At 39.4% G+C, this 12,784-nt stretch overlaps 1 protein-coding gene across 1 annotated transcript in view; it reads right to left on the minus strand.

The window, feature by feature from the left end:
* GAB1 (GRB2 associated binding protein 1) overlaps window positions 1-12,784 on the minus strand; it is a 110,058-nt gene that overhangs the window by 31,760 nt on the left and 65,514 nt on the right. The window contains exon 6 of the mRNA XM_026866962.1: window positions 1,604-1,817. Within this exon, the coding sequence (XP_026722763.1) occupies window positions 1,604-1,817 (214 nt within the window). The remainder of the gene's footprint in view (window positions 1-1,603; window positions 1,818-12,784) is intronic.

The raw sequence follows: 12,784 nt of genomic DNA on the forward strand, positions 1-12,784 counted from the left end.
TTCCCACTCTCTTGCAGGAGGCTCTGGGGTCTCTGCCATGCTGACCGTAACCTGCACATTCCATACTCTGGGGGAACTGTAGGCTCATTCCTCCGTTTTATAAGAAAGATTGTAAAGGGTGGTTACTTTTCTACCATGTAATCATCAGTAAACGGAGCAGGAAACTCCTCAGGCACAACAGAGCAAGATAAAAATGCCAAGGGAGCAGAGAGCACATGGCACAGGTAAAACTGGCAGAGCATCAAGGGGTTGATGAAGAAGGCACCGCCACTAAAAAGGTATGGCCCTAAGGGAGTATGCAAAATACTCATGAAAACACTTTCAAAGGAAGCTTTTCTCAGCCTTCCATGTACTTGTCTCAATCACAAAAAGAATATGACGTTTTGTTTATTTTTCTGGAAATACCCCTGCAGATTTTATTTTGAATTACCGCAGAAAAGAAGCTTGCCAGAGAGATTTATAAGGTTCTCCTACAGAAAACTCAAGGTTGGAAGGGACCTCTGGAGATTATCTGGTCCAGCTCTCCCAATAACTCTGAGCAAACCCAACTTCAAAGTCAGGGGAGGCTCCTTAGGAGCTTGTCCAGACAAGTTCATTTGTTTGTGGTTGGTTTTGTTGTGTTTTTGGTTTTGGGTTTTGTTTGGTTTTTTTTTTTTTAAATCTCAGAGGACAGAGATTCCGCTAAGGCTCTGGGCAGCCTGCTCCAAGGGATTGCCACTGTGATCCATTCTGAAAAACCATAGTGATATTTCCCAAGTAGCTCTCATAAATATCATATCCTCCTATGCAGGAGGAGCTGCACATCTATTTAAGTTAGAAGTAGCAGTCGGAGAAATAAATATTCAGTAGGTGGTCTCAATTATTTCCTTAAAATTTCCTATTGCATGCTTCTCTGGGAGAACTGATTGTGTGGGTACTCTTTATTGAGTAAGAATTAAGGCCTATTTGAGCTTGTTTATAAACACTGTTATTTGAAAAAAGTTAAAATTCAGATACATAAATGGAGTGGTTTAAGTTTCTTGCACTCTTAGTTATCAAAAAATAATTATCTTTTACTCTTGCTTGAGAGTCTGAACCATGATAGTAATAGTCAACAAATACTATTCAAGGATTCTGTATTCAGTGATGTGGTAACCTGGCAGGTAATAATAAATATTAGCATGTTTTACTGAGTCCCTTCCATACAAGCTTTATAACTGGCAAAACCAGAGCACCAAATACCAGAGGGGAGAAAAGCTAAATTTCTCCTTTTTTTTTTCTAGTCGTAGACTGGACTAAACACACCAAACTGTGACTAAAGAAAGGGTATTTCTCTGCTTTGTGTCATGCATCACTCCGAGCTACAATGAAATGCTTGGATAACTGCATTTATCTGATACTTCATATTGGCAACTGCTGTCCATGCTTTTGAAGAACGCAATATGGGCGTAGCACTGATCAAACAGCTTACTATTGCTGCAAAAATTCAAGCATAGAAAGAAAATCAGATTACATACATCCAAACGTTCAATGACTCTGCAATAAAAAAAAGTACTTTTAGCACAAACAAACATTCTTGGCCTGTAATACAAATAAAGCATTATTAAGAAAAACTGTCACCTACCTCATAGGTTCAGGTTTTTTGCTTTGACAGTTTATTAGCAGTAGGTAGTCTTGAGGATCTTCTTGACCAGAGGAAGACTCCAGTGGGGGGATGTTAATAAGCTGATAAGGAGGAGGTAGGGAAGATTCTGCTTGCATGGAAGGTGGTGAAGTGTTGATGGGCAAGGGTAACTCAGCAGATGGCTGTAAAGAACTGACCGGTGGCTTCACAGCATCTGCAAACATAGAAGCAAATCGTTCTTTTTACAATGTCAAAATAGTCTTACAATACTAGCAAAAAAATTATTAACAGAGGATGAGAAAAGGCAGAGTTTTTAAACCCAAAATTTTAAAATCAGTGGACATTAGAATATCTGGATATTAACATTTGTGTCAGAGTATTTCTGTATGAAATTATATAATGTCTTTATATTTTCTCAAACTGTAATCAATTTCTTAAGTATGCCTTGGAAACAGAGGTTATGCCTTATTTAATGACTTATTTAACCTGTATTCTGGTCACAGAAAGAATAAAGATGCTGACAGCTGCAGTAAGACAGCTAAGAACACAAATCTGTTGTTTTCATCAAGAGCAGACAAAGGCCCATAGGTTATTACTTGAATATGGTAACCTGAGTCAGCACTTGCATGTATTCATCCCTTTTTAACCAAGGTCACTTCAACATTTGAGATTAGTCACCAGTCAAGAACTGGTCCCTCTCAACATCTGAAAAGCAACAGGAAAAACACTGCCTGTGCAGTGGAAGATTCCTTAACAACTATAAAAATAACAGAGGTACAACAGGTACCATGTTCCACTAAGCCCCCTCATTACATACCCCAACTTCTTTTAGTGCAATAAATGAGGTAGCTGTGGCTTGTTGTTACTGTTCAGACTGGGGTTTTTGGAGGGGAGAGAGGTGGTGCTGTGGGATGTTTTTTTAAAATCACCTTGTCTTTATAATTCTTATCCACTTCCCATTCATGTATATTCTAAACTAACTTTTTTCCTTTCAAATCCATGTATCCTAACTATTAAATTATCTGGCAGACTGGAAAATATTGACACTGTCAAACATTAAACAATCATTTAACTTTTTCACTGTTTTAATGACACATTGACTAAATACAACATAATTAAGCAAATTGTTCCTCAATTATCAAGGCTCCCTTGTACTTGCAACTCATTGTACATTCCAACTTGCACATCCCAAGAATGGACGCTGATTATTAGCATTGTTTAAACGAACATATTATTATCCAGTGTAGACTGCTCCTGTTAGGCCAGTAAAAGTAACCTCATCCAGCTTCTACTTCCCAGCACTATCCTGGGAAGAACAGATGAGCAGACCAGAACATAGCCCTCCTGCTTCCAGTTCTGTGTACACTAGGTACAAGTAATTTAGACGTGGAAATAGGAACAACAGTACTTGCTTTGAACTCCCATGGCACTTACACAGGCTCACAAATTAAATCCCACCACACCCATGTGGGTGGAAGAAGTCTAGGTATATGAAAATTCCTCAACTCAACCTACCTGAAAAGGTAGGATAACCTAAAAAAAAAAAGTTTCTATACAAGGTTGCAACTGACTTAGCCATCAAACTAGTTAGCAGAACAAAGGCAAAACCAGGCTGCACCCAGTGATCACACACACACACACACACACACAAAATAAAATGGCTTCTTTATTTCATGCTTAAACATTAAAATATGAACAATTTTCTATCATATAGGAATTTCAAGAGCATGAAGGAGCCTATTTGAGGCTCCTACTGATATTTCTTCATTCCCCTGATGTTGGGGTTCAATATGATATTGGGAACAGAGAGGTGTCTGAATAGACCCACCAGGCATATATTTCTTGCTCCTGGAGAAGATTTAGTCAGAGAAAGGACAAGTAGCTCTCTGTCCTATCCTCTCCAGAACTGAGGAATGCAAGTAAATTTATACATGAATAAGAGCAGAGAAGAAAGGTTTCCTGCCTTTCTTGGATACACTATCATACTTCAGCCACACATAGACAAGATCCTCAAGGGCTTCGGTGTACTACAATCCCCACCCCTGTTCCTTGTCCCTGACTATACACAACCTTCATGTCATCAGATCTGCTCGGTGCCAAGTTTACACAAGGGGAAAAAAGAAATCAAACAGGACATCCCTGCAGCTTCCAGGGAATATGGGTGTGTTCATTAGACCACAGGTAGTCAGGAGAGCTCAACAGGTATACAGTAAGATGCATGCCTACGTGAGGCTGATGCATCTAAACAACCATGCACTATCATTCCCAGGAAGAGTAACCAGACTCAAGAGTAACTTTCCAGGGAAAAATAGAATCAAGAAGCTTGGAAGAGGACCAGTGTATCCACCAAGTTTGGAGAAAGAGCTACTTCCCTGGTGGAGTAAGAAAAAAAGTGAGTGAGTGTGTGTGTATGTGTGTGTCCGTCCATCCAGAGGCTGCATCCACGGTCCATGCTGACCAGCGCCTGACAAACTTTTATCTGAATTTGTCCTACTCCTTACGAGTACATTTCTCTTTTTGACTTCTACTACCATCCTGTGGCAGGCAGCTCCACACCTATGTATGGCTTGAAAAAAAACACTTCCTTTTATTTTAAACCTGCTGCCTGATAGTTCCACTTGATATTCTTCAACTCCCACCTTCAGAGAAACAGTGAACTACTGCCTCCTATTCACAATCCCCATTCCCAACTTTACACAACTCTCTCACAGCTTTAGAGTTGGTGCTGCTTAATTTTTCTTGGCACAGAAGCCATTTCAGTGCAGATCTGGTTTCCCTTCACCCTCACCTTTCCTAGCTTTACTAATTCCTTCCTGAGAAGGGAAACTAACTATTGCATAAGATGCGTAAAAAAGTCTGCAAAACACTTACTGATTTACAAAGACATAACAATAATTCATTCTGTTCCTATCCTAAGCATTTACGTTTTGACTGAGTATTAAAGGTGACACTGTCCAACCTTCCATTAGGTTCATGATCTCGTCTCTAAGCAAGGATTTGGGCCCATTAAAGTTAATGGATTGTTAAGGATACTTTCCTTGTGATGAGCTGCCTCATTTATTTTGACACAGATAACACTTGACAAAACCCCTGCGTCCTCCTACAGATCGCTCATGGGGTTTTTTTGTGTGGTTTGGTTGAGATTTTTTTTTCTTAAAATAGTGGATAGAGCACTAAACTATTAAAATACCAACTTTCCGATCTGAAATTCATCCTCATGCAGGCATTTTATATACGTTAAATAGTGTAGGCTAATGCCTCGAGCAACTGAACTTAGTCTAAAGCACTTCACTGCTGGGCTATGTCTTATTCACTTTACCCATTCAAGCTACTTCAAATATCACTACTAAGAAAACAGTAATGTTAATGACTTTCATCACTGAGCAAATGAATACTGTTTGCTATCTGTACCCTCTCAAATATTCTCTTTAGCCATGTACTTCAGAAGCTGATAATGAAGGAAAGAGTTTCTCCCAGCAGGCTGTTACGATTTCAAAGAGAACAATCATCAACTTGCTCCACTTTGGACTAGCAGATTTTTAGGGAAGGGGTCATCTGCACACCAAAGAGTGTTGTAAGTCATTTGGTTTGTTCCCAGAGCTCAGACACTCGGACTGCTTTAAAATAACTGGGAGCTGGAAAAACATCCAGAATATTTAACATGCAAATGAACATAACAAGAATCCTGTTTTGTTTTTATAATTCCTGCATTCAGTACTGCTAGTACAAGCAGCTTTCTCAAAACAGGGTAAGAGCTTTATTTTTTTTCAGTTGGTTTGTTAAGAGCAGTTACAGGCATCAGCTTTGCTAGAATTTATACATTTTTCCTCATAACCATTTGTGTGTTTGCCTCACTAATAAAACAATCATAAAATTAATGAGGTAAAAAGAACATTTACCGAACAAGAATAATAAAAGGCTCCCCTCTCCTCCTTCTTAACTACATAAAGCTTCTTTATTTCACGTGTTCCTATATCTGTGCTTTATGAACAATCCAGAAGATTTGAGTGTGGGAGTTTGCATTTAGGATTGGTTTTGTGGGGTTTTGGTTTTGTTTTGTTTTTTGTTGGTTTTTTTTTTAAATGAGCAAAAATCAAATTGTTTTCTACATTATGATATAGACTTTTAATATTCTAATTATGTAAATACTTGAAATGTTCTCATAGTGAACAAACACACAAGCCTCATTACAGCAAGCATTTCTTTAAATGTCAAAATTGCAATCCAAGAAAGAAAATTAATTCTTTGCAGACCGTAGGTAGAAAGACTAAAATAGAAACGGGCTTCTCTCATTGTAACAGTGAATCTGCAACAGTAATATAATCACATCACTCCACTACTCAGATGTTTCATTCAATCCATTTACTATGAAGAAGATGTTATCATTAAAGCAACCAATGGCCAACAAAATATTAGAGTAATAGCCTCAAACAAAAATTTACAGATACAGTGGGAGCCATTATAAAAAAAAATTACCTCACTTTAAGGATTAAAATGACTTTTTTTTTTTTTAATTAAGTCTGTTAAGTCGTTATCTGTGCTGCTTAATGTAATGAGACATTTTGAAATATGCTGCTGGAGTTTCCTCTAGTGTCAGCTTCTACACCATCTCAAGTGAAAGATCCTGTAATCAAAGGGCTGCATGTGTACACTGATGCACACAAACAGGCCCTTGTTCTGCTTGCATATTCAACACAATAGACATGAGGCAGATCCAGCCCAGAAGATGTGTGGACACGTTATGCTGAAAACCAAACCCAGACTAAGCGATCTGCTTACTGTGATATCGAATCTATGCAGTGAGCCTCAATCCCGAACCTTTCTGCTATATCCAGAGAAAATCCTTTAACATACTTTAATAAAAAAATTCCTGTGCATTTTGTAAGCTTGTTCCCTTAGTTCAATATAATCTCAAAGTATCTCTCTTTTTCTGAAGATAGATGATATCCTATTTAAAAAACACTAACAACACATCAGTTGCTCGCTGTATATTGCGCTCAGGACAACGCTGCCTCCCACTTTCAAACCAGAAGCTTGACCTACTGTTCCCAGTTCCTACAACACACTGAAGTCTCTGGCTTGCCGAGCTCACATCTAACATGTAGTACTTACTATCTGCAGTTCATATGTAATTTTAAGCTGCACTTTTGGTCACCCACTTACACTTTGAAAACACCAAAAGCATTTCCACTCAGAATTTCTTCCCCCTCTCCACCTGCAATTTTCTTCTGAAGACCATTCAAAAGGGGAAAAAAAAAAAAAAAAAAAACAAAAAAACCCAAAGCAAACATCTGTAGCCTGTTCTCTCAATCTTCAGATGGTACACAGGCTGTGTGCTGCAGGAAAAATAATCAAGGAGTCCTGTTATAGACTACCTTCTGTAGGTGCTTGTGAAGAGAAACAGTGCAGCCCACCACATTAAACTGGAGATTTTTCTTCACTAAAAGGGCCAGAACTCTCCTGGGCTGCAGGATGCTGTCTGAAGCTGTAGGGCCCTCTGTGCTTCAGAGAGGTTTTCAGTGCTCCACGTACTGCCTCATAGCACCTCACAACTTCAGAACTAGCACTCTGCAGAAGTTTTCTAACCCACCCTCTTGCAATCCCCTTCTCCTAGCAAGTCATCAGGTGACATTAATGCTACAGAAGGTGTCCAGCAGGAATCAGGGAAAATTAATTACCTAGGTGTATTAGATTCAGTTTCTCTTTCCTCAAGGAAGAGCAGAATCATCTTCCATGTGAGTTTTTGTCACATGCAGCTGGCAGCTTAAGATAACCTCAAACACTTAATATTAGATTCTGATCGCAGTCCTGACTATAAGTTCCATCTTTTAGTATATACATTCCCACACACACACACATACTTGTAAGAGAAGACCTATTGTTGCAGATTTTCTGCTCTATTCATCATCTCAGCCACCTATCCTTTAACCACATCTGAAGTTGACATATTAGTCTTCTTTCTCTCCTTTGGATAATGGGCAACAATTACCTCAGCTTTGCCTCCCTTAACTCAGCTCTTTAGCCACCAGCAACCACCTCTATCAAGCCTGCTATACCAAATCTCAGGCCCTTCTCTGGTCCCACTTATTCTGATTTTATTAATCCTCTGCAATTTTGCCAGATGAAATCTTGCAACTCTGACAGCTTCATTCACATTCTATCCTCACCTTCCTCTCAGCAATTCCATCAGCAAAAACACCTCATGTTTGTACATCTCAGTAGCCATTACACACTTCCTCAAAGCAACCAATAAAAAAGCCTCCACAAAAACAGATGTCCTCGTGCCACTACTCCCTCTAAACCTACTGTCTCACTTCTAAGACAGGAGACCCACAATGCTTACCTGGAGAACCTCTCTCCTAATGCTTAACTCAGTCCTTTCATGTTTTTCTTTACCGCACTCCAGGTCACCAGTTACTCATCCTCCTGGCGTGTCGTCTTTAACTAGAAAGTTAGCTCAATCCAAGAGACACAAAAAATCTCAACCCGTCAAGTACATCATCTCTGTGGTGCAACTTTCTTACAAACACTTTTTTTAAAGCTTATTACTCTGCCATTACACTCTTCTCCACACTCCTCCAGACTCTTCCTTCCTTCATCTAAAAGATCATGCTATTTCTCTTCACTTTTGAACCCTTTCATGATCAATGTCTCTAATATTCATTACGTGTTACCAAGACGCTGATTTTGATTTCCATGTGTGCCAGTCTCTATCATCCACTTGTTAAAGCTGTCAAAGGAGAATATTTTTATTCCTTACAGGTAGACCTTTCATGCAGGAAGGGCACTCTAAACACCACTAGTGTCCACTATTTATTTAACAAACACCCCCTGAAAAATTCTCCTCAAAAATCCCTTCAACAACAGTCCAACAGCTGAAGCACTAAAACCACTTATCTGTCATAATGGCCATAACCACCTCACTTGCTTCCACTTCTTCCCACATCTCCCATCAACATGCTATGCTGATGTCTCTTACTGCAGATAGTAGTAGTAAGTTCTTAGCGGCAGAGTATGTTTTCTGCTCCATGCTTGTGTTACAGGCAGAGCAAGGGCATCCCGATCTGACAGGGAGATCCCCAACACAGCGTAGCAGCAGGGATGCCTCACCACGCAGCATTAAAAGAGAATACGGTAAGTTAGGATGGGAAGGTGAAGTTACATTCATCCCGCCAGTCACTCATATGGCAACCAAGCTATGAGCAACCTGCTGTGCATGTATTATCAGAGCATAATTTTTAAAAAATTATCTGAAGACAATTTTACTATTCAAAATGCAGAAGGCATGAGAGGCTTACACCATATAGTAGCTCCCTGAACAGAAATACTGCAGACTTTGAAAGTGTGTGGATGAAGTGAGCTGTAGCTCTTTCAAAGTACAGTCCTTATGATGACAGAAACTTTCTCTACCACGTGTAATTATTTGTGTAAATCTAATTTCACATGTCAACGTCTTGTTCTTATCTTTTCTGTTTTTCTTCTGGTTTACTTTGTTATTTCTTTTGGTTTACTTTGTTATTGCTATCTTTATTCAAATGATACATGCAAGTAACATATTTGCATATAGTAAGATTATTTCCTCCTTCCCCCGCTCTGCCAAGCACACAATTCACTAAGTTATAGAAACACAGAGCTGGATCACATATAAAACATTCATCAGATAACTAGTGAATTCTAGGGAAGGGCTTTCACAGCCTGCACTTTAATATCCTTAGAAGGTTTTTCTCTATCATTACATCACTTACTGAAAGAAACAAGTTACTTCTCTCTTCAGGTAACAACTGATGCACGTCTTGCTTATCACAGCTTTTTAGACTTTGAAAGTCAGCTCTTCCCTCAGTATTTTTTTCCTGGGGAAAAACAAATCCTTCAATTTTTCTTAGCAATCACTTGTAAAAATCCATTTCCTTTATTTCTACCATTCTTTGACTGTTTATCCCCATCCTTCTGGAAGCTCAGGCCACAGCGCATCATCCGAGGTCTTCACAGCACCAGGCAGAGGAGAACAGTAATTTCCAATGTCCATTTAGTGTCTCTATCTGAGAACATGTGTTTCTAGAGTTCAAAGCACATGAAACACTGGCAACACATTTTTTGCTTATAGTTACATTTCAACCCCCAAATGACCTATTATATTATGACTTCAGAAAGAAACTATGAATGTTAAAAGTGTCGTATGAAACTCAGTGGTAAACTTTGCACATGCATTTTAAAAAGAAAGATGCTACAGAAACAAGCATTTCACAGCTTCTGGTCAAGAACATCAAGCATTAACTGAAGAAAACATAAAAAGTACCCAGAAAATTCTCTACATAACTATATTTTTTTTTAAATACTTCCTTAATGTTTCTGTCTTGCTGTAAGTTTAAAAGACCTAAATCAATGTAACCCCTTCCTTAAAAGAAAGTCCCTATAAAAAGCCACATAATGTAACTGTAATGTAATCATTACACATTACACTATACTATGATGCAATCAGAAAGCTGAAGACACAATGGCTTGTAAATATGACTAAAGAACAGAAATTTATCTAATCCGTCCAAATACAAACATAACATTGCCAATCTCCAGAATGAACAGATTTCATGTGCATAAATCAATTTTGAGCTGGAAGGTCACAACAAAACATTAGTTAGAAACTAGTGTGAAAACTAATTTTTAAGAAAAGGAATAAAAAAAAAATAAAAACTTTGCATCATAGGAATTTCTGAAGCAGCAGCTCAGAGCTGGTCTAAAGTAAGTTATTTTTTTGGCCTCTCCACAGCTATGATGAACTCATTCTCCCTCATTCCTCCCAACACCAAAACAACAGTTCCATGTTCATTTTCTAATAGCACGAATTACCACCATCTCATCTTTTTCTTTGTAAATCCAACGATGCAATTGGACTGAGCTTCCAAAGGAGCAGCAGCAGGAGCAACAGACCAGTGGTGCTGCCAGCCCTTGACTGAGCAAAGGATACCAATGAGTCAAAGAATTACAGAACAGTTTGGGTTGGAAAGACCATGTAGTCCCAGCCCGCTCAAACCCCCGTCCAACCTGGCCTTGAACCCTTCCAGGGAGGGGGCGGCCACAGCTTCTCTGGGCAGCCTGTGCCAGGGCCTCACCACCCTCACAGGGAAGATTTTTTTCTTTATATCTAATCTAAATCTACCCTCATTCAGTTTAAAACAGTTATACCCCTAGCCCTATCCCCACACCCCCTGATACAGTCCCTCGCCCCTTTCCTGTAGTCCCTTTCATTACTGGCAGGCCGCTCTAAGGTCTCCCCGGAGCCTTCTCTTCCCCAGGATGAACCCCCTCAACTCTCAGCCTGTCCTCACAGGGGAGGTGCTCCAGCCCCCCCATCATCTCTTAACCAGTCTGGCAAGAGACACTTTGTCCAGCTTCAAAGAAAATTATCATCTTCTTCTCTAGGCTAAAGGCAATGTTGCTTATGCCCCATACAATCTCTTTTTGTTTAGTTCCATGATAAAATAATAGTGGTTTTTTACTGTCTGCAGTGAACTTCATCTATTTAACTCCTCAAAATAAACTGTAGGTTAACACAGATTTTATAAAGTATGTTTATGACATGCTCTTGTGTTAGTAGGTAGATTTATCTTGTGAAAATAAGAACTTGGCCATAAACAGACACTCTGCAACTGATTTTCCCCATTTTCCTTTTTTAATTCTTCCTCAGTGCATTACAAGACATCACTCATAAAACAGACAGTCCTATCAACTCTGTTACGTAAAGGTGTTGGAATAATTCAGACAAAGCTAAAATGCCAAAGATGAAACATGCCAAGAGAGTATAGTGGGGTAAGTTACAGATACAATTGCCTGTAGCAAAAAAACAGCTTTGGTCCAAACAGCCAGTGGGGGCATAGTTAGTGCTCTCCACATTCATATAATTTTTCATCTTCAGTTCAACAGAAGATGTAACATCAACAGAAAATTAAGGACTGGCAATACACCAGCTCTCAGCAAGGAAAGGCCTCATGGCTTTGACCCTACCTCTCTGTTCCACATGGACACATGCTCCTCTGCACCCTCACACACACAAAAGCTGCCAGGTAAACAAATTTCCTCCTTAATTCACAGATTCCAAGATTTGTCCCAGAACCAATGATTCCTGAGCACTTCCTGCCCACGACTGCAGTGGTACACTCGTGTATCACCCACTGAAAAGCAACCACCTGCCTACCTCTCCCCTGTACGTAACGGATGCCTGGCAGACTGAATACCGAATCACAATTGCTCTTCGAAGCAGGTGGTCTCGGTTATATTCAGGATGTCACAAAAACATGCAGGAATTGTCAGAACAAATACCCTTCACTGAATCTGCTATTAGAGTGGTAATTCGTAGATAAAGTTTTTGTGACAAATTTTTAGTTCAAAACTGCAATAAGGAGAAAGAAAAGGGCCTCTCTTCAGAAAGCAACAATATTTTTCCTATCATTTTTGAAGATCTGTCTGGAGTAGAAGAGATGCAAACCCTCTTTGTCCCACCTCCCTGAACCCACAATCCTACAAAACCCCAGGATTTAACTCTAGCCCCTTCAGTCAGGCACGCGTTACTTATAACCCTCTTATGGCTCCTATTTAATCTTTTCGTGGGACTGTGCACGGAACTACAGCAAGTCATGCAACCCACTAATCTCCACAAGGAATGCAGAAATAATAAGTAAATAAATAAGGATGGATTCAGGACAAGCAATGGCCACTAGGTACTTGTAGGAATTAAACACACCACCCTGTTTCCTACAAGCTGCCTTCACACAATGTCTATTTTGGTAGGATTAGAGCTGGATAGTGGAGAACTAAAAGGGGTTTTTTTTGTTTGTTTCGGCTGGTGAGGGGCGGATTTTTTTTTTTTTTCCCCCCAAGTTGCAAAGCAGACGGAGAAATGGTAATATTAGAAACCTGACATTTTGCACTCATTCCTGCTTGCATAACTGTATGTTTTTATACCAACTGGGATTCCTTTGATGATTGCAATGATGATCTGTTTTGCACGATTTAACTTAAAGATTTTTGCTATACTCTCAAGACCTAACATCATGCAAAACAGGCGAGCATCATCCCAGTTCTATGGCACGCTTTATTTGTAACAAATTCTTAATATCTCCTCTCCGTTCTGCTTACTGTTTTTCAGAGTAACAAGGAAGCTTCATAGCCAATGCATACAAGTTTTAA

This window comes from Athene cunicularia, unplaced genomic scaffold (assembly GCF_003259725.1).
Source record: "Athene cunicularia isolate RWA unplaced genomic scaffold, athCun1 SCF_1, whole genome shotgun sequence".
Taxonomy (NCBI): Eukaryota; Metazoa; Chordata; class Aves; order Strigiformes; family Strigidae; genus Athene; species Athene cunicularia.